General features: G+C 40.3%; 1 protein-coding gene across 1 annotated transcript in view; it reads left to right on the forward strand.

The window, feature by feature from the left end:
• Positions 1-21,410, forward strand: part of SVEP1 (sushi, von Willebrand factor type A, EGF and pentraxin domain containing 1) — a 186,551-nt gene that overhangs the window by 119,434 nt on the left and 45,707 nt on the right. The window contains exons 25-37 of the mRNA XM_024757284.1: positions 164-365; positions 3,199-3,356; positions 4,614-4,815; positions 6,669-6,844; positions 9,862-9,986; positions 10,942-11,065; positions 11,842-12,012; positions 13,365-13,538; positions 13,986-14,105; positions 15,679-15,855; positions 16,080-16,164; positions 16,971-17,162; positions 18,798-18,965. Coding sequence (XP_024613052.1) covers positions 164-365; positions 3,199-3,356; positions 4,614-4,815; positions 6,669-6,844; positions 9,862-9,986; positions 10,942-11,065; positions 11,842-12,012; positions 13,365-13,538; positions 13,986-14,105; positions 15,679-15,855; positions 16,080-16,164; positions 16,971-17,162; positions 18,798-18,965 — 2,074 coding nt within the window. The remainder of the gene's footprint in view (positions 1-163; positions 366-3,198; positions 3,357-4,613; positions 4,816-6,668; positions 6,845-9,861; positions 9,987-10,941; positions 11,066-11,841; positions 12,013-13,364; positions 13,539-13,985; positions 14,106-15,678; positions 15,856-16,079; positions 16,165-16,970; positions 17,163-18,797; positions 18,966-21,410) is intronic.

Consider the following 21,410-nt stretch of genomic DNA (forward strand, 5'->3'; position numbering starts at 1 on the left):
AGCTTGTTGAAGAATGGCTGTGAAACCAGTTTGGTAGGCCAGTGGCTCTGCAGCCTCCATTCCCGTCCTTTAGAAGCAGCATGCCCTAAGGAGTCAGCACCTTGATCCCAGTTTTCCCAAGGGGTTAACATGCGGGCTCCTTCTCGTCCTCATCCATCCCCAGGCCTACACTGTGAAACGGAAGTCAATGAATGCCAGTCAAGCCCATGCTTAAATAATGCAGTCTGTGAAGATCAGCTTGGGGGCTTCTTGTGCAAGTGCCCGCCTGGATTTTTGGGCAACCGGTGTGAAATCAACATGGATGAGTGTTTCAGCCAACCGTGCAAAAATGGAGCTACCTGCAAGGACGGTGCCAATAGCTTCAGGTAAAAGACTAAGTCTGGCTCCTTTCACTATTTTTATTATCTTAACTGTTCAGCCATTCTGCAGTCTTTCCAGAGTATTACTTTGAATTCCAAGTCAGCCCTTCCCAAATCCTAGCCCAAGGATAAGCTATGGTAGATTCAGCCTACCACCTGATGTTCTGATTTCCTAAGTCTTGGGTAAAGTCTATAGTTTTAAAATAGACAACCTCTATGTTTTAAGTTCCCCGGTGATTCTGATGCACAGTCAGACTTGGAAACCACTGTTCTATACTTGGGAAGTCATAAAAGATGAAGGGAAGCACATTTATTCAGAAGCAAATGCAGAGACACTGTATAACACCCAGTTTTAAATGTTTTATATTTTAGCTGGAGGTTTCCCACTAGCTAAAATAGGAATTGTGCAATTCTACTGTCACAGCGCCATTCTACATTCTGTAACCATGGTTTTCAAACTTTTTTTTTTAGTTTAGTAACCCTTGTTTCAGGAGAAATCTGAGTGTAAACAAATAAAACAATAAAAGCTAAGCTTTTGGGGTTGAAAATAGTAGTGTTTGTGGGGAGAAAGACTCTGTCTTCCTGAGGCAGCTCTTAGGGTGCCAGTAGAAAACAGTTTGAAAACCAACACTTTTTTTTTTTTATTACTATCAAGTCTGCCCTATTCCATCCCCTTCCTCTTGCAGGATCTGTGGCTTCTGCAGTGCAAAAGACAGACTGGTCTTGCTTGCAAAATTTTAGGAAACTTTATTGCCCTCAACAAACAACTGGTTCTGTAAGTTTTCAAAAGTTAAAAGCAAAAAAAAAAAAACAAAGAATTCTACCCCAGTTGCAACATTTCCCAGTACTTTTCCGGTTCAGCCCCCTTCCATTACCGTCCCCTAACAGAGCTAGGATACTATCTGGAAGAAATAGGAAGCCAGTTCTCCCAGTGAGACTTTCACTCTTAATATGGAAATGAGGTCTTAGCAGGGTAGCATCATCTTTTCGTGGGCTTTTTTATATCTTCTGGCATACAGCCCCTAACCATAGGCAATGAGAATTTCCAAATGAACAGCAAGAGTTCCAAACTCTCCTCAGGGTCCAAAACAATTGATGAATACCAAATTTGTCTAAATCCTAACTAGAGGAAAGGTGAAGGTAAACCCTCCTAATTCAAAAGGAATGTTAGTTGCCACCAAAGTGAATCTGTTTCATAGACAAAGATATTGAACTGCCATAATGATATCACACATGTACATGTAAAGATGAGTGAAATTCCAGCCAAAATAGATTTACCCTCAACTACACAGAACTCCATAAAGATGCACGCCAATTCCAACGGAGATTTTCTTTTAAACCCCCAAATACCATTTATTCATATTATTGCCAATATCAAAGAGGTCCCCATATAAACATGCTGGTTAACAATATTCACTACATTTATTGGGCAGTTCCTTTTTAATTAAAAATATTTCAGACATACAGAAAATTACAAAGAATAACAAAAGTCATGCACTCATCACAGTAATTATCAAACCTTAGCCTTCTGCCATATTTGATTTATATCTTTCGTGTTTAAAAAATCAAATTCTAAAGATAGATTTGGAGTCCCTCCAAATATGCATACATACACACACACACATGCACAACACCCACACATATTTCTCTTCTTCCCCAACAGTAATCACTGTCCTGAAGTTGGTTTATATCTTTCTCATTCAGACTTTATGTTTTACTATGTATATGACTTCATAAACAGCATATAGTGTAGTTTGACATGTTACATTAAGTGGTATATTATATGTATATATATCCCTTTGTATTTTGGGTTTTGTTTTTTCACTCAATACTATGTATTTTCAAGACTGATACATTTGGCTCTAGTCTGCTCATTTCAACTGCTGACTAGTATTCCACTGAAGGATTATACCATGGTTTATCTTCCCATTCGCTTCTCCATGATGCTGTTGTGAACATTTGCTATATGTGTCCTTGTGCACCTGGGCAGTAATCTCCTAGAGTTCGTACTAGAAATGGACATACAGGGCTCTGGGAGTGCAAACTCTCCACTTCCCTTGACATTGTCAAGTGGTAGTTGTACTCACTGAGATTTCCCATTTCATGACACCTTTGTCAACATTTGACATCATTAGGTGTGTTCTCCATTCTGAGGGGTTTAAAGCGTTTGTTGCATACCACAGAGACTCTATGGCATATTGATTAAGAATAAGCCACTAGACTGAGATCAAAGTCCTCCTCCAGCACTTAGTAAAAAGAGGACTCAGGCAAATTAACCTCTCTGAGCCACGGTTTACTCATCTGTAAAGTACCTCATTGTTACAGAGAGTGGATTAACATATGTGAATTTTTGTTTTTTCTAGCACTTCTGTGGGGAGAGAAATTCCCAATGTATGAATAATACTTCACCTTGACCAGAACTGCTTTATACTCTATTTTTGCTACTACAATATCTCAAATATATGTTGTCTTAAATAGATTTCTTTGAATGAACTTAAAAAAGTAACAGTTAAAGCACTGTTTTAGTGGGGAAAATATGTTTCAGCATTTCAGGGTTTTTAAAAAAATTCAATCTAGTTAAACTGAAAAAAGAGAAAAACAAAAGGATTCACCTATTTTTCCCACCTCCCACTCCCGTCTCTGGCTTATGTTCTATAAGCTTGGAGTGTGTGTGTGTGTGTGTGTGTGTGTGTGTACACATATATTTAGATTCCACGTATAAGAGAGATCATAATAGCACTTCAGCTTTTCAGAGTCTTTTGAGACAGTGTTGTCATTGGAGACTGCTTCTAATGCCCTTTCTGCAGCTATTCTGTTACAATAGTTTGTTTTCTTTCAGGTGCCAGTGTGCAGTGGGCTTCACAGGGCCACACTGTGATTTGAACATCAACGAATGTCAGTCTAACCCCTGTAGAAATCAGGCCACCTGTGTGGATGAATTAAACTCATACAGTTGTAAATGTCAGCCAGGATTTTCAGGCAGCAGGTGTGAAACAGGTATATATGAACTTAATGTTATTAATAACGATACTAACCATAATGATATAATAACAGTGTCAATTTTTACCTGCACTGAGCACCACCTATATACCAAAAACTATGCAAAGCATTTTGTACTCATTCTTCACAGCCACCCACTAGACTGGTTCATGTTATCTCCAGTAGCACAGGAGGCTGAAGCTTAGAGATGTAAGGGAGAAATGGAGGACATCTAATTTAGCAGAACTCTGCATGTTTAGAAAGGATGCTTTGAAAGGTCACTTGATTTAGAAGGTCAGAATCCATGGGTATGTTTGAGAGTCAATGCTAAACTGCTTTCTCAGAGCACTGGAGTCTTTTAGCTGTAGGACTTTTGTTCTGTTGAGTGGGATATGCAGGATTGGGGCTCATAAAATGGAGAGGAGCCAGAGCCCTGAGCAGGGCTGGAGAGTTGCCCTTGCAGCGACCCGCTCCTTCTCTCCTGCAGTATCAATCGCTCCACACATGTGCTTAGAGTCTCTCATCTTTAATGACTCCCCAACCCCACCTGTCCTTCCAACCGTTCCCTGTTTCTCAGCTTCCTTTCACTGCTGAGTGCGTTTCCTGTCTTAGATACTCACGGATGATTTTATTTAAAAGAATTTGTTAGGGACTGGCTGTCCAGTGGTTAAGACTTCGTCCTCCAATGCAGGGGGTGTGGGTTCGACCCCTGGTTGGGGAGCTAAGATCCCACATGCCTGGTGGCCAAAACAAAACAGAAACAACATTGTAACAGATTCAATAAAGGCTTTAGAAATGGTCCACATTTTAAAATGGTCCATATATATGTATACATGCCACATCTTCTTCATCCATTCATCTGTTGATGGATATTTAGGCTGCTTCCATGTCTTGGCTATTGTAAATAGTGCTGCTGTGAACATCGGGGTGCGTCTATCTTTTAGAATTAGCGTTTTCTCCAGATATATGCCCAGGAGTGAGATTGCTGGATCATATGGTAACTCTATTTTTACTTTTTTGAGGAACCTCCGTACTGTTTTCCATAGTGGCTGCACCAATTTACATTCCCAACAGTACGGGAGGGTTCCCTTTTCTCCACACCCTCTCCAACGTTTATTATTTGTAGACTTTTTAATGATGGCTCTTCTAACTGGTGTGAGGTGATACCACATGGTAGTTTTGATTTACATTTCTCTAATAGTCAGCGATGTTGAGTCTCCTTTCGCGTGTCTATTGACCATCTGTATGTGCTTCACACTTTCTTATTTGTTGCAGAACAGTCTGCAGGTTTTAACCTGGATTTTGAAGTTTCTGGCATCTATGGTTACGTCATGCTGGATGGTGTGCTTCCATCCCTCCGTGCTGTAACCTGCACGTTCTGGATGAAATCCTCTGACACCACCAACTATGGGACGCCAATCTCCTATGCACTCGAGAATGGCAGTGACAATACCTTCCTTCTAACCGATTATAATGGGTAAGCAGAGGTGTCAGGAGGGCTGTGCTAGGACTTATCCTGGCACCAAGTTAGAACTGACAAGGGGGTTGGAGTGATGGCGGGGGGGCGGGGTCAGGTGTGCCGGCAGGACAGCAGGGTGACAGTAATCAAACAGAGCATCTGGACAAGTCCTAGAAGGAGGCAGAGTTTCAGTGGTAACGCCTTATACGTGTATTGTCTTTTGCTATTTGCTGAGTGTTTTCGTATGTATTATTTCATTTGAGCTTCACAATGACTTGAGGAACTGATGCCCCTTAAAAGGTAAAATGAAGTTTCAAGAGAAACTAAACGCTTTGCCCCCAAATCTCACACCCTGGGAGTGGCAGAGTTAAGTGTCAAAGTCTGACTTTTCAGACGCGCTCCTTTATTTACATATCAGAGCGGCCAAGAGTCAAGAGATTTCAGTGGCACTGTTGACCCCTGGGAGACACTTGTATTGAATACGAATCCGTGTGTGCACGGATGACGTTCCTCTGTGTCTTTTTGTATCAGTTCATTCCAAATGCAGAACCCCATCCCTCTGGGCAAGTCAGCCCCGGTTGTTTCTCTGATTTCTTTCTACTGACTGCTTCTCCTGTCTTAGATGCTCACAGATCATCTAAAACCCACAGAGTTTTGCTAAGGAGCCACAGACTCAGGCAGGACTCCCGTCATTGGTCATCTGTCTACCCTGCTGATCAGTGAGCTATCCACTGCCTCAGCCTCTGTGGTCCTTTCAGAACTACTGCTCTTCGCCGCATGTGGAGTCCTTGTCATGGCTCAGAGTTTACGCCTTCGGTCTAGAGAGATTCTGTGATGCACCACATGGCCTTTTCCTCCCAGATCCTCCCAAATGTGTGGCCTTCTGCTAGTGAGCAGGTTGCAGACTTCAGGGACCCACTGAGCTCTCTTTCCTCTCATCAATCCATGAGATTCTCACTATTCTGGTGGGAATCTTCCCATCCTCAAACCCCATTCTTCTTAATGGACTTGAACATTCAGAAACAATATCCCAAGAAATTTGCAAAATCCTCCCCTGAGGCAGAATGTATAGAAAGAGAAAACCTGTTGCCTGCTTGAATTGGGGGAGGAAAATGGGAAAACACAGAGGGGAGACAATTCATGTTTTATCAATAAAAATATTTTTTCATAAACATCTTTGAATAGGGGCTCAGAAGATGCTGGGAGAGTCAGTCAATGAATTCTTACCTTCTTTATCAGTTTTCCCTAGTCTCTTCTTTTTCTCCATGTGCTTTTGAAAATATTTTACTTTTAACTGCTGGTTAACTTTGACATTCCTCTAAGTGACATGGTTGTTGGAACCCTCTTGTGTTTGGTCACCTCTGTTTAGTTCCAGTTATTCTTTTATTTGGATCGATATACTTCGTCTGCCATGTGACTGTTTTGGCAACAGAGAGGTAGGATTGACTTCCTATGAGATCTCTGAAGTCTGTTCTGAGGTGTAGGAACGTACATCCTAGAGGAAGGAAACCAGACTGACATTTACATAGCTCTCATTCCTTCCGTTCTTGACTCAGTCTCTCCAGGATAGACAGTTGGTGAATTATCTCAAGTTGGACTGACTTCTTTCAGCTCATCCTGAGACTTTTTCCTACCCCTCAGTGTTTCAGAAACACAAAGCAGTTTTCCGTGAGCTACAATAAAGAGTAATTAGTAATCAAATCTGCTTCTATGAAACATGGCTGAAATGGCGAAAAAGAAGTAGCGGTTTTACCCGAAGTGCTTTACCCACAAAAAAGGAAAAGAAGGAAAAAAAGAAAGATAGTAACATGCCCCACAGATGGGATTACGACATATGACTGATGACTGTATCCCCTGGAATCTTTCTGCAGCTGGGTTCTTTATGTGAATGGCAAGGAAAAAATAACAGACTGTCCCTCGGTGAATGACGGCAGTTGGCATCATATTGCAATCACTTGGACGAGTGCTGATGGAGCCTGGAAAGTCTATATCGATGGGAAATTATCTGACGGTGGTGTGGGCCTCTCTGTTGGTTCGCCCATCCCTGGTATGTCTTAGCAAAAGGAATATAATTCCATCTGATGCTAGAGGCGGTGGGGCTTTGATGAACATCAAGTTTGCTAAGTTCTCTCTCCCATTTACCACCCCCTGATTATCCTGACTGTGAATTATTAGAAGCTTTTCCTAGGTGAGCTGTGTGACTCTGTAAGAAATGCCTTTGGGATGTATATTAAGACTACCAAGATGCGTGCTGAAGTAACAGTGGGTGGTTACTAAACTGTCTTCCAAGGAGGAGATTAATTGCTGGTGTTTTTTGTTGGTTGGTTTTGTTTGTTGTTTTTATTTTAGGTTTGGTTCGTGATCAGTATACACAGTATACAAGTAGATCCAGAGTACAAGCTGGGGCACTGCTAATAGCTATCCATCTGTTAGGCCCTTTCTCTGATAGAACTCAAACTCTCTTCTAAAAATACTTTTAAACAAATATTTAGAGAGTTTTGTTTGAAGGAATGCAAAAGTATTCAATGTTCCAGTGTTCTCAGCATTGTACCTGGCAGTAAGCCTGCACTATCTAGGTCCTTCTGTGATACATGTCATATGAGGAGGAATGGCTGGAGGTTCTCTGTAGTAAATAAGGAAACATTAAAAGCGTTTCTGCAGGAAGTGGCATCATCCTGGGAAGTGGGGTGGTGGCTCCTTTTTGTGTTTAATTTAGAGTATTCTTGTTTTTAACTCTCCCTTCTCTGGGTGGTGGGATTGCAGGTGGCTTTTATTTTTCTTCTTTATTCTTTTCTGATATTTTCATAATGAGCATTTATTTCACTGATGGTAAAAAAGAATATTTCTATCTCAAAAAAAAGGAATATTTCTATCTCAAAAAAAAATTACATCCTAATAGAAGAGTGAAAGTAAGTTAAAGGAATAGGAAAGTAAAACAAGGGAACTATAATATAGCCACCCAAGGAGATGGTTGTCTGACCATAGCAATAAGAATGAATTACTGTCCATAAATATTGCAGAGCTCCAACTGACAGACCCTAGTGAATGACTGACTGCAGTTTGGGTGACCAGATTTATTGGAGGGTCTGTTAGCTGAGATAGGAATTCTCTCGGGAAAGGACAATTATCGGAGCAGGAATCAGGGGTGGGGGAAGATTCTGTATTTGGTTTTAGGCATATTGAGTTTGAATTTAATCCCAGGAATATGTGCAGCTACAAACATAGGTTGATACCACTTTATATCAAATTGAGAGTTGCTTTTTAGTGGTAAGATATGCTTGGCAAGGATTCAGCATGGTGAATGTCCTTATAGGGCCCTGGAGGGTGTGAAAACTGATCCAGACTTTCTGGGAAACAATTCAGAAACTTTCATCAACAGCCTTAGAGAAACCCTTTGCACGCAACCAACAATTCACTACCAGGAATCAATTGAAAAGAAAGGATCAATGATCTGAACAAATATCTACGTATCAATATATTTATCTCAGTGTTATCTTAGTACCAAACCTGGGGACAACCCCAATATCCAATAAGGAGTGGTTGTTAAGTTAGTTAATGAAGAAAAGTATGGATCGTTGTGCATTCACATGATAAAATAGCTATTAAAACTCATGAAATGAGAACATGTTCAAGAAGAAAAGCAAGCTTCCAACGTCATACGTAGTAGACTCCTGTGTTGTGTGTTTCAAAATCTCTCTCACACACACATACCAAAAAAAATAATTAAAAGAATATAGAACCTAGAAAGAAATACACAAAACTGTTAAATGATTGTTTCTGGGTAGAAGGAATTCTTTATACTTTTTTTTTTCAAATTTCCTTCTATGTGTATGTATTAATTTTAATGATTAATTTTGTAAGAAAGAGACGTAGGTTGGGAAATCATGAATGAGGGCTCTATAGACATAGATTGGCAGAAGTGAGGTCAGATAGGGGGAATAGCTGAAGGAAGAAGAAAGGAGGCTAGGGTGGAATCCTGGGTGCATCAGAGTCTAAGAGGCAGGCAGAGAAGGGAGACTGAGATTGAGCAGAAAGGTTCAAGGAGAACCAGGAGAGGATGCTGTCATGGAAACCAAGTAGAATCAGTCGGGCTCCTGGCAGGAAACACACAAGGAGGGTAACTGAAGAGTTTCATGAAGAGATTGTTTCCAAAGGTGTGGGCATGCTTGAGAACCAAGATGTGGTAGTAAAACACACCATGACTGGCAACAATGGAAAATCACAAGGGATGGACATGAATTGACAAGTATGGGGAGTTGTTGCCAGAAAGCAGGCAAACCTGCAGTGATGGGGAGAAATCACCCAGCGGGAGCGATGATGTGAGAGAGAGGAAAGCAACCCCTACCATCTGTTGCCTGGGAGAAAGGTATCCAGGAAGTTAAACTTCTCTCTCATCCCACTTTCTTACCTCTAATTGGTCTTTCCATTGGCCAAACGGAAGCCAGAGGGCCGAGGAAACCAGGTGGTGTAGTCCATAGGTGTCAACCTTGGGGACGCAAAGCAGAGTGGAGAAGGGGGAAGGGTAGTTCTGGAGGGGCAAACACAGACCATCATGTATGCCAGGAAGGGCAGTTTAATAGAATGAAATGGTTAATAGGTGAATATCGAAGAGTTTCCATTGGATTTTGCAATTAGGTGGCCACTGGAATGTTCCTTGGGATTGGTGATAGGAATTTAATCATTGTAAGCTGAAGAATAAAAAGATGAAGAGCAGCTCCTGGTAATCTGTCATGGAGGGTGATTTCCTAGAACAAAGGAGGCGAAATAGGACTTAGCTATTTTGTTGACATAAAATATTATATGCTTATATATGTATATATCTAGTTTTATAGTTAAATATATATAGATCCAATATAATACTCGAAATCCTCTTTGACCATTTCTTAAGTTGGTATATAAAATATTGAATCCATCTTACTGATAAATCATGCAGCAAATGTAGATAATTTAGCTTGTCAGTAACTTTCCCTGATACATTTATATAGGCTGTGCCTTCATTAAGTTAGCATTTTAGAAATAACGATCAGGCCAGTTTTCCTCCTTTTTTCTCTCCTTTCTCTTTAGGTGGTGGCGCATTAGTTCTTGGGCAAGAACAAGACAAAAAAGGAGAGGGATTCAACCCAGCTGAGTCTTTTGTGGGCTCCATAAGCCAGCTCAACCTCTGGGACTATGTCCTGTCTCCACAGCAGGTCAATTCCATTTTCAGTGTATGACAGTAATGAGATGCAAAGGTACAAACCTAGTACAAATGTGCACAGCCTAACGATGCCATATCTTATTGACACCTCTGAGTTTCCGGAACTTACCACCGATATCATTTGATGTTATGGTTGTAGACTAAGCCAGGCAGAGATTATCTACAGTAACTTTCAGTGAATCTCCTTTTCAATCTCTTGGTGATGTTTTACAATTTTATTGGACATGATTGTTTCATAAAATCTTGTGGTTTCAGAGCTTGAAAGAATCGTAGAGAAGACTGCTTCCAATCCCTCTGACTAAAGAAGCAGAAATTTAGGGCTGGCACAGATTACACACAGAGAGTAACAGCTGGGCTAGTGGTTAAAGCCAGTCTGCAGTCCAGTGGCCTGGGTTCAAATCCGAGTTTTACCACGAACTCACTCTGATGATTTTGAACGTGTTACCCCATCTCTGTGAGCTTCAGTTTTCTAATCTGTGAAAGATAAATAGAACTGCATAGTGGAGTTTTGGCAGGATGGAACAAAATCCTGCATGTAAGATTGAGAAACTGTTTGGCACGTGTGTGCTCTTATCATTATAGTGGCAGAACTTGCCTAAACCTCAGCTTTCTCAACTCCAGATGAGAGAGAGAAGACAGGAGACTGGAAAGGGAGAGCCCCTATAACACCTGAATACACTGCAAAGTTTTAGACAAGAAATTCTATAGGTAGCATTTCAGAATTCCAGTTACAATGAAATATTTGGGAAAAGGAATGGTGGGGGTGGAGGAGAGAGAGGAAAGGAAGAGAATTTTCCTTTGCCCCTGAAATCACACTCTACATCCAAAAGTCTGCTTCCCACCACTGCCCTCCACACTTCTGTGAAGGTTTTCAGTAGGAGATATAATAACTCTGTCTTCCTGAAAAAAAGTGAGGTTCATCTAAAGATGTGTTTTTAAACTTTCAGGTGAAATCACTGGCTTCCTCATGCCCAGAGGAACTCAGGAAAGGAAATGTGCTAGCCTGGCCTGACTTCCTGTCAGGAATTGTGGGCAGAGTGAAGATTGATTCCAAGAGCTTATTCTGTTCTGGTTAGTTTCCTTCTTCCATAGCCTCTGCTGTCTCTTGACTACTCTGGGATTTTCTGGCAGAAGAAGACATTTGATTCTCTATTCGTCAAGTAGTATATGTCTGCCAGTTTATTGTTTACCTAGTAATTCATTTTACCCCACCTTCATCCGAAGGATCTATTATTTTTTAATAGTTAAATACATTCTGAGTAACAGGGTACAAAATAATTGTGCAGGAAACTTAAACAAAGGTAAAATAAGATAAGGAAAATAGGATGAGAGGAGGGATATAGTTAATTTTTTAAATGCCCCCCGAAGTCCCATCCTCCTGTTTGAGATGGGGTACTCTCTCGGCTCTGTACTTCCTAGCTGTCATCTAGGGATAGGTGGCACAGAGAGAAAAGAAATGGGTGTTAGGATCCACATACGGAATAGTCAAACTCTGAATGATCAAAAATGCCTCCTAAAATTCCGTGTGTTTAAACAAGTTTCTGAAGGTATCCTAGAATTCATGTTTTTGGATAACTCCTAAGAACATTTTATTCATTCTAAAATACTATTTTTTCCTTAAAAAATATTCAGCAGACTTCTGCTGGAAGAGGGAAAGTTGTTTGTTGACTCCAATAGTTTTTTTTCCAGAAATTTTGCCTGCCAGTGATCTGGTTACATGTTATCTTGTTTTAATGTCAATAGAGTGGCGCTCAAACGCTGGTACAACATATGATTTGAAACCCTTAACCTGGTGATGCTGCCACTGTGTTACTGACAAGCTCTGAACCTGCGTTCTCTGCCCTCAGATTGCCCACCTTTAGAAGGATCAGTGCCTCATCTGCGAACAGCATCAGGAGACGTAAAGCCAGGCTCCAGAATCAGTCTGTTCTGTGATCCGGGCTTCCAGATGGTCGGGAACCCCGTGCAGTATTGCCTGAATCAAGGACAGTGGACACAGCCACTGCCTCTCTGTGAACGTGAGCTGCCTTCGTTGAAGGCGTTTCAGTAGCTCTTGAAAAATGCTGGAACCCTAAGAACACTTTTCAGGAACGCTAGATAAAAGTGAAATACTGCATATGCATAGTAGCCAATATAGCAGATACTCATCGAATAGTTCCCTTGTATAATGAAGTGTGCTGGGCACGGTGAGGGAGGTGGGAGATGAGGATCCAAAGAGCCCACCACCTGTGAAGGCACCCGGGTGACCCAAGGAACTGGATGGAGGGAAAGACAGGTGTGAGGGCTGGAGCCCAAAGGGAGATGGGTCACTGCTGGGTGGGAAAACAGGAATAGATCTCTTAAGTTGGATACACCCAGTTATTCATTTATTCAACGATTTTGAAAGTACCTGGTGTGAGTGTGTGCTAGACACTGAGCTAAGTTCTGGAGATGCAGCAGTTGGGGAAAAAAGTCTCTCTTCTTTTGGAGTTTACATTGTAGTAGGAGAGACAGAAAGTAACAAGTAAATATAATATTACTTATTTATAGTAAATAAGAACAGCAAGGGCCAAAAGTAAAGGCTCTGAAGAAAACTAAAGCAGGGTAGGGAGATATAAAGTGAGAGGGTTGAGTGGAAGCAGGACTGCTGTAGTAGATAGGGTGATCAGAGAAGTTCCTCCGGTGCATCTTTTTCCACCTGGTATATCATATATTTATCTGTTTCTTGTTTCTCTTCTCTGACTAGATAGTACACTTTATAAGGCAGGGATTTTGTCTGTTTGGTTCATTACTGCAACCTCGGCATCAGGACAGTGTGTAGCAGGTAGCAGGCTCTCCATAAATATTTTTTTAAATGAATGAATTGCATGCCTACTGTGAGCCAGACGCTCTGGGCACAGGTATGGCTGTAGCCTGTCACCACTCCTAAGCGTTCTCAGTCTAATGTTTGTTTGCAATGAAAAGTGCATGCTTAACTCAACTACAAGTTTAATATAAGTAAAACGGGACTTCCCTCGGGGCTCAGTGGTTGAGAATCCGCCTGCCAGTGCAGGGGACACGGGCTTGACCCCTGGTCCGGGAAGATCCCGCATGCCGCAGAGCAACTAAGCCCTTGCACCACAACTACTGAGCCTGCACTCTAGAGCCCACGAGCCACAACTACTGAGCCCGCGTGCCCAGAGCCCATGCTCCGCAACAAGAGAAGCCACCTCAACGAGAAGCCCGCGCACCACAAGGAAGAGTAACCCCCGCTCGCCTCAACTAGAGAAAGCCCGCACGCAGCAACGAAGACCCAGTGCAGCCAAAAATAAATAAATAAATTTATAAATAAATAAATATAAGTAAAATGTTCATTGAGTATGTTGCTCCTAATGTAGTTGTCACATTACAGGCATTAGCTGTGGGGTGCCACCCCCTTTGGAGAATGGCTTTTATTCAGCCGAGGACTTCCATGCTGGCAGCACAGTGACCTACCAGTGTAACAATGGCTACTATTTGTTGGGTGATTCAAGGATGTTCTGTACGGATAATGGGAGCTGGAATGGCATTTCACCGTCGTGTCTTGGTGAGATGAATCTTGGCAATTACTGCGTGCATTTAATTACTGCGTGCATTTACTCTAACTCTGTGGGAGACAATTATCCCAAATTCCTGAGGCTTTTATGGCAGGCCTTTGTTAATTTCATCTCATCCTAGTGAGCTCTGGGCAAGCCATAGTGACAAAGCAGCTACCCATAGACATGCCAAACATGTTTTAAATTTTTACCAGGCTCAATATTAAGAATATTTATTTCTGTTCTTCTACTTATTCACCTATAAACTGGGGAAAGAATAGCTTTTATTGTAGATCTGCAGTGTGATTATGACTATCATCTCTAAATTTCATAACAATATATATCAATATATAGTGTGATGCATTAAATGATATGTAATTATTTAAAAGTAAAAACACATGTTTGCTACATAAGACAAATCCATCAGCTGTACTATCTGTAAACTGTCGTCATTTTAGATGTTGATGAATGTGCAGTTGGGTCGGACTGTAGTGAGCACGCCTCCTGCCTGAATACAAATGGATCCTACCTCTGCTCGTGTATCCCGCCCTACACAGGAGATGGTAAAAACTGTGCAGGTAACTAGGCTATGTGTAATTGGGAAGTCTATTTCAATTTTTTAATTCAAGTATATATTGTAAATGTATAGTAAGACAAATTTTTAACTTCAAAGGGGAGATGGAAAAGCAAAACCACCTTTAAAAAGATACAGAAGCAGAGAAAGACAAATATTATATGATATTACTTATATGTGGAATCTAAAAAAATGTTACAAATGAACTTATTTACAAAACAGAAATAGACTCACAGACATAGAAAACAAACTTATGGTTACCAAAGGGGAAAGCAGGGGGAGGGATAAATTGGGAGTTTGGGATTAACAGATACACACTGCTGTATATAAAATAGATAAGTAACAAGAACCTACTGTACAGCACAGGGAACTATATTCAATATCTTGTAATAACCTATAATGGAAAAAAATCTGAAAAAGAATGGATATATATATATATGTATAAGTGAATCACTTTGCTGTACGTCTAAAACTAACACAGCATTGTAAATCAACTATACTTCAATAAAGAAAATTTTTTAATGATACATAAGCAACAGTTAAAGGTGCTTTAAACTAGCATTGTGCTTTTGCTAACTTCCCAATTTCTGAAAAACAAAACTGAGAGCCAACTTTATCACCAGACTGTTGAAGAAATACCTACATAATAGAAGAATAATAGAGTGGATTTAGACATATAAGCAATGGCCTCTACTGCCTCAGAGCAAATAGGATGCTTCATCACCTCTTCACCTTCAGTATCTTTCCTCTGCCTCCGGCACACAGAATTATATCATTGAAAAAACACAGACAATCCTGCCTTACACATCTCTATGTTTTGTGATAACCCATATATATCTTTCTACATGAGTTATGAGAAAGCAACTACCAGAAAACAATTAGACAGAAATTAAAGAGGAATTCTCAAAATCCATCCCATAATTGCTTTTACTTTTTGCAAGGGTTTCAGTTAAGGTCCTTGGCTTATAAGCCAAAAGGATCTTCAGAAAGATTAAATCAGTATATCTTCCCTTTTTGAGAATTTAAGTATTTATTCACTCCTATTGTTCAGCCCTAAATCTCCCTTTAACTTTTTTCCTTTCCTAGAAGTAGTGACTCACCCCAGATCTACACATAGGAGGCTTAGGATCTGTAGGCTGTTTGGAAGGGGCGGCTGGGAACTTCTCCTAAATGTGCTTTGGGACAGCCTTCACATCAGCTTGAGAGAAGGTCCATTGCTCTTAAAAAGTGGGTATGACGTTGGGAGAAGGAAGAAGAGCTGAAGCCCTTATGAGCCATGCCCAGGCACCACCACTACTTCCTCGATAAACAGCTTCCTTTTGGGGCTGATAAATTTCGTCTCTTTTTCTTATACATTGCTGTTTCAAAATACTGTTTTTAAAATGCCTATTAAATGTATGTTCTGGTCTAATCAGCTAGTGTGTCCCTGGACTTCATGCCTTTCCCTTCAAAAGCTTTTTTTTCTCCTCAGGATTTAACTGGTACCTTAACTGTAGTGGAATTCTTTTGCTATGAGACCTTGCATGGTTGTGTGAAAGCCACCTATTGACCCACAAAAACTGTGTCTCTCTTTCAAGAACCTATAAAATGCAAGGCTCCAGGAAATCCAGAAAATGGCCGCTCTTCCGGGGAGATTTATACTGTGGGTTCTGAAGTTACATTTTCGTGTGATGAAGGGCACCAGCTGATGGGAGTAGCCAAGATAACATGTTTGGAGTCTGGAGAATGGAGTCATCTAATACCATATTGTGAACGTATGTTGAGTAAACTCCCCCATGTTGATGGTGTTTGGCCATTCTAGAAAGTCAAGGTGGAGAAATGCCAAGTGTTATGTTGTCTCAGTATTCTTTGTATTTAAAGCCCAGTATTGGGCTTTTATTTAAACGTGAGCAAAAACCTAGAGCTGCCCTTGAGCTTTTAGAGATTTTTACACATAGTGGCTAAGAAAAGCAATGCCTTTTGGTTTTCCTCCCTTAAGCCGTTTCCTGCGGTGCACCAGCTATCCCAGAAAATGGTGGCATTGATGGATCAGCATTTACCTATGGCAGTAAAGTAATATACAGGTGAGTGTCTAAGATTAACACTACATTGTAGAGTTTGTTGATGACATGCTGGTAGTGATAGAATACTGGAAGAAAAGACAAAGAGTGATCCCAGAGGATGTTTTCAAATTAATATGGAATTAATTGAATTACATGTTTGGGTTTGGATCCAGAGCTCCAGCTTCTAGCCAAAAATATTCATTAACTTGCAGGGTCTAGACAGCACCACTCTCAAACCAAGAATTTTCCGTTTGTCGGAAACAGACTCACAGACATAGAAAACAGACTTGTGGTTGCCAAGGGGAAGGCGGGTGGGGGAGGGATGGATTGGGAATTCGGGATAGTAGATGCAAACTATTATATAGAGAATGGATGAACAACAAGGTCCTACTGTATAGCACAGAGATCTATATTCAATCTCCTATGATAAACCATGATGGAAAAGAATATGAAAAAGGGTATGTATATACATATGTATAACTGAATCACTGTGCTGTACAGCAGAAATTGACACAACATTGTAAATCAACTACAATAAAATAAATTCTAAAAAAAGAATTTTCTGTTTGCAGCTACTAATCCATGACACAAACTGGAGACAAGCCAAATCCTAAATCCGTCCTTCTATTTATCACCCAGCAGGATCCCCGCGAGCAAGATGCATAGTATTCAACCTTGAAAAAACTTTTTCAAAGCAGTATTTCAGTAGGAAAAAAAAAGTGCTCTAACAATATGTGTAAATTCTTGATCTTTTTGGAAGTTTTGGCACAGATAAACTTATGCAAAATAAGGCATTCTGTTCTGTCATTTTCTTTTATCTTCATCAGGTGTAATAAAGGATATACTCTGGAGGGTGAAAAAGAATCATCGTGTCTTGCTAGCAGTTCTTGGAGTCATTCTCCTCCCTTGTGTGAACTGGTCAAGTGTTCCAGCCCCGAAGACATAAATAATGGGAAATATATCTTGAGTGGGCTTACCTATCTTTCTACTGCATCGTATTCGTGTGAGAATGGATACAGGTACAGTCCTAGACACCAGCCAAGCTTCCTACAACACCCTGTTCCTCATTATTTACTCAGTGGGTTTCACCTGCATGTGACTGGCCAGCTTGAAATACAAGTTTTTAAATGTAAAAGATATTCTCAAATGTGTGTGCTTCTTGAGGCTCAGCCTAGAGTAAATGCCCAGGGAAATATTCCATCTAATTTTGTCTCTGGGACCTCTAATTCAATGTTATAAACATTCAGACATTAAACAGGAAAGCAAAAGATGTTTATGAAGCGTAACACAGCACCTAATAAAATGCTTTAGTGATGGATATTTTGGCAAACGAAATATTGCATAGGATGTCGTAAAAATCATGTCAAGATAAGGACCAGGGTCTTTAATACTGTTAAGAGGTTAATTTGATTAATGGGGTGTGTGTGTGTGTTCAAAAAGAAGGGACAATATCTCTGGTGGTCCTGTAGTTAAGACTTCACCTTCCAATGCCGCGGGTGCGGGTTCAATCCCTGGTCAAGGAACTAAGGAATTTGTTAATATTGTAACAAATTCAATAAGGATTTAAAAAATGGTCCACATCAAAAAAATCTTAAAAAAAAAAGGGGGGGCTTCCCTGGTGGCGCAGTGATGAAGAATCCACCTACCAATGCAGGGGACACAGGTTCAAGCCCTAGTCCGGGAAGATCCCACATGGCACAGGGCAACTAAGCCTGTGCGCCACAACTACTGAGCCTGCGATACACAACTACAGAAGCCCACGCACCTAGAGCCCGTGCTCTGCAACAAGAGAAGCCACCGCAATGAGAAGCCCACACACCGCAACGTAGAGTAGCGCCCGCTCGCCACAGCTAGAGAAAGCCCACACACAGCAACAAAGACCCAACACAGCCAAAAATAAAATAAAACAAATCAAAACAAAAAGAAGGGACAATAAAGAGTCGGGCTGTGATCAAAAACTTGGCCAACAGGATCTGACATGAAACAGATCAAATGAACAGAAAATGGAGTGAGTTGTACAATCAAAAGCTGATTGGCAAGTGAAGGTGGATAAGCCATGCCGTAGGCCTGCGAGGTTTTTAAATTCAGAGGAAGACCAAGGTCAGAGTGATGAGCAACACTGTTCAGATGCCCAGGCTAATGGCAAGGGCAGTTCCCTCTGACCTCAGTTACCCTGACTTCCTGGGTGTCTGTCTTCCTTATCATTGGATCCTAACCAGCACGTTACCCCTTCTCATCCAAGTAATCTGCTAATCACAGCACCACCAATGAGCACACTGAACCATTTTATTTTGCACCCCAGTTATGTTGTTTTAGCCTACTCATAGTTTTAAATGAATCTATAGCCAGCTGAGATTTCCATTAAAAAAAAAAAAAGTGATTGACATTGATTGCCACACGCCATGTGGGATCTTAGTTCCCCAACCAGGGATTGAACCTGTGCCCCCTGCAGTGGAAGCACAGGATCTTAACCACTGGACCGCCAGGGAAGTCCCAGATTTCCCTTGTTTTTATATAAAGCAGTAAAATGGGAAGAAACTTTATGTATTAAAATTCCTCAAGTGTCCCCTATTCTCTCCTAAGTCCTCCCTTGTTCACCTCCAGAGCAGTAAGTAAATAGCCAACAAAAGAGGTGGCACCATTCTTTCCTGTAGCTTGCAGGGCCCTTTGGTCATCGAATGCTCGGCCTCAGGCAGCTGGGATAGAGCGCCACCTACCTGCCATCTCGTCTTCTGTGGAGAGCCACCGGCCATCAAAGATGCTGTCACCACCGGGAGTAACTTCACTTTTGGGAACACTGTCACTTACACTTGCAAAGAAGGGTGAGTAAACCCGATGAAGGAAAGGAATTTTGGGAGAGGATGGGCCCAACCGCAGATGGGCTCCATTGAATACTAAATTAAATTTCCTGGCGGCCAAAGCCAAAGAGAGCTTTATGTTCTTTTCTTACAACAGAAAGGGAGCATATTCCCCTGTGGGAACAATGTTTTCCTGGAATTAGAGTAATTTATCAAATTAGGCCTTGAATAATGGACATTGGGCAATGCAGTGGAAAATATCTCTATACTTTAATTAAAGATGAAAAAAGCATATTTAAATAGGCATTTGTGTATTTATCCTCTGCCAAATCAAACGCAAGACGCAGGTCACAACATAAAGATGCCACATCTGCATGAAAAAAATACTAAAAAGTTCAGATTTTAAAATTTTTAGTGATCTCATTTAATTCAGAGATAAAATGTAAAAAAACAGGAACAGATTACAAAGTGCTTTCATACTCGTTGTCTCATTTTATCCTCACAAAAACCGCGTAAGACACAGAGAAAGGAGAGGCTCCCTCTGGGATGGTGATCTGCTTAGGGTCTCAGGCAGGCAGTAAAGAATTGAGGGGTGATTAAATCCCAGATCATCTGAATGGCATTTCATTGCTCATTTTTTTCCGTGCTTCCTCAGTAAATGTTTTCACCAGTAATAGTTTATAACTTTCACACTCCAGATTTACCACAGATGCTTTTCGTACAGTTGGAACGAGTGGCAGCAGAGGGGCTGCCATTTTCGGGATTTGTGTCTCAGCTCTATCATTCACTCACTGTGCAGCCCGGGGCAAATGGTCTAACCTCTCTCTGCTTCTATGAGTCATTAAAGGTTGATACTCCTTATGGATATTGTGAGGAGTAAAATGATATACTGCTTGGACTAGCCAGAAGATAATAACTCAACAAACTGTGCCACTATTATGATGTTAGGACAGAAGAGAGGACACAGTTTCATGAAAGTAACATGAAAGTTGAAGTTGTTTTCACCTAGATAGAAGACCGTTCCACTAATACAGGCCACCAGCAGGTGGCAACCATATTTTCTTGCAAAAAGCTCTTGAGAGTCAAATACTCACGTAAATAACTGACAGAAATCCTGGATCTTAACACCTTCTTAAGTGAGAAAAGAAATCTTGACTATTAAAATGTCAGTGTAAGAATTAGCTTTTTAAAATTTATTTTGTTGAAGTATAGTTGCTTTACAATGTTGTATCAATTTGTAGGAATTAGCTTTTGATGGCCCCATCTCTCCCCTGTGGATTGACTCATTTAAAAATTGCTTCCTAACGAACTACATAGTACTATTTAAGATTAGCCATTTAAATGTTTGTGAAACCTTATCGATATAAATGTTCCAAATAATAGCTAGATATTGACAACTTCTGGGTTTTTTTCTGATTAAGAAGTAATGTATCATCACCATATAAAACTAGAAAATAAAAATATATTTTTTTAAATTGCCCGAAGATAAATGATACTTTACTATATCTCCTACTAGAATTTTGTCTTTGCATATACTTTTAAAGCTCATGCTCTTATAAAAATTCCCATTTTTCGCTATAAATCATTCACTTATATCATAAGAAGAGTTCTATATCTGCCTAATGCTAAGTCTACGTATCATACAAAAAGGGTTTGTTAAAAGAAGCAATAAAGACAATAATGAAAATCACAACAAATCCCTGCATTCATAGAGGGTTTTACATTCTTCAAAGGACAGTCCTGTGAACTATCTCATGTGCTCCCTTCAACAAAGAGGGGGATTTTGAAGAAGATATATTATTCCCACTTTATAGTTAAAACATAAAGGTGTTGGGCCACGTTATCGTACAGATCCCTTCTGCTCTAAGCAAATAGACACTCTGTGGGAGCTTTCTTCTCATTCGAAAGATGGAAACCAAATCTGTCATCTCAGTCATATATAGCTGTTAAAGGGTATGAGGCCATTTTTATAAAAGTGCTTTATATGTGCATGAAGTTACTATATAAATATGGCTTTATTAATATTTTCTGTGTCATCATTATTGTTATGTAAAGCGATAACATTTTAATAATATAGGGGAAACTATCTTAAGTAGTTAATCAAATTAATGGAAAGTACACATGGTCACAAATCACTACCACTCATGTTTTTTTCCTAAAAGAAAAATATCAATAGCTATTAGGAGATAGTTTCATTTTTCTGAAAGTAACAATTTTGGTGAGAGGAAGAACACTTTGCCCCTTTACATATACTTACTCTTAGAGTGTTATGAGGGTGGCCAGACCGGAGAGTTCTGTCTTATTCCTTTTTTCTGGACAAATGCCTAATGAAACATTTAAATATACAAAAGAGCACAGAACCAAATTAATCTCTATTTAAAATTACCTGTGTATCCACTGCTGAGATAAAAGTACATGTTAAATTTTTGCCATAGTTATTGTAGATCTCTCTTTATAAAAGAAATACAA

This window comes from Neophocaena asiaeorientalis, unplaced genomic scaffold (assembly GCF_003031525.2).
Source record: "Neophocaena asiaeorientalis asiaeorientalis breed wild unplaced genomic scaffold, Neophocaena_asiaeorientalis_V1.1 scaffold432, whole genome shotgun sequence".
In the NCBI taxonomy this organism is placed as follows: domain Eukaryota; kingdom Metazoa; phylum Chordata; class Mammalia; order Artiodactyla; family Phocoenidae; genus Neophocaena; species Neophocaena asiaeorientalis.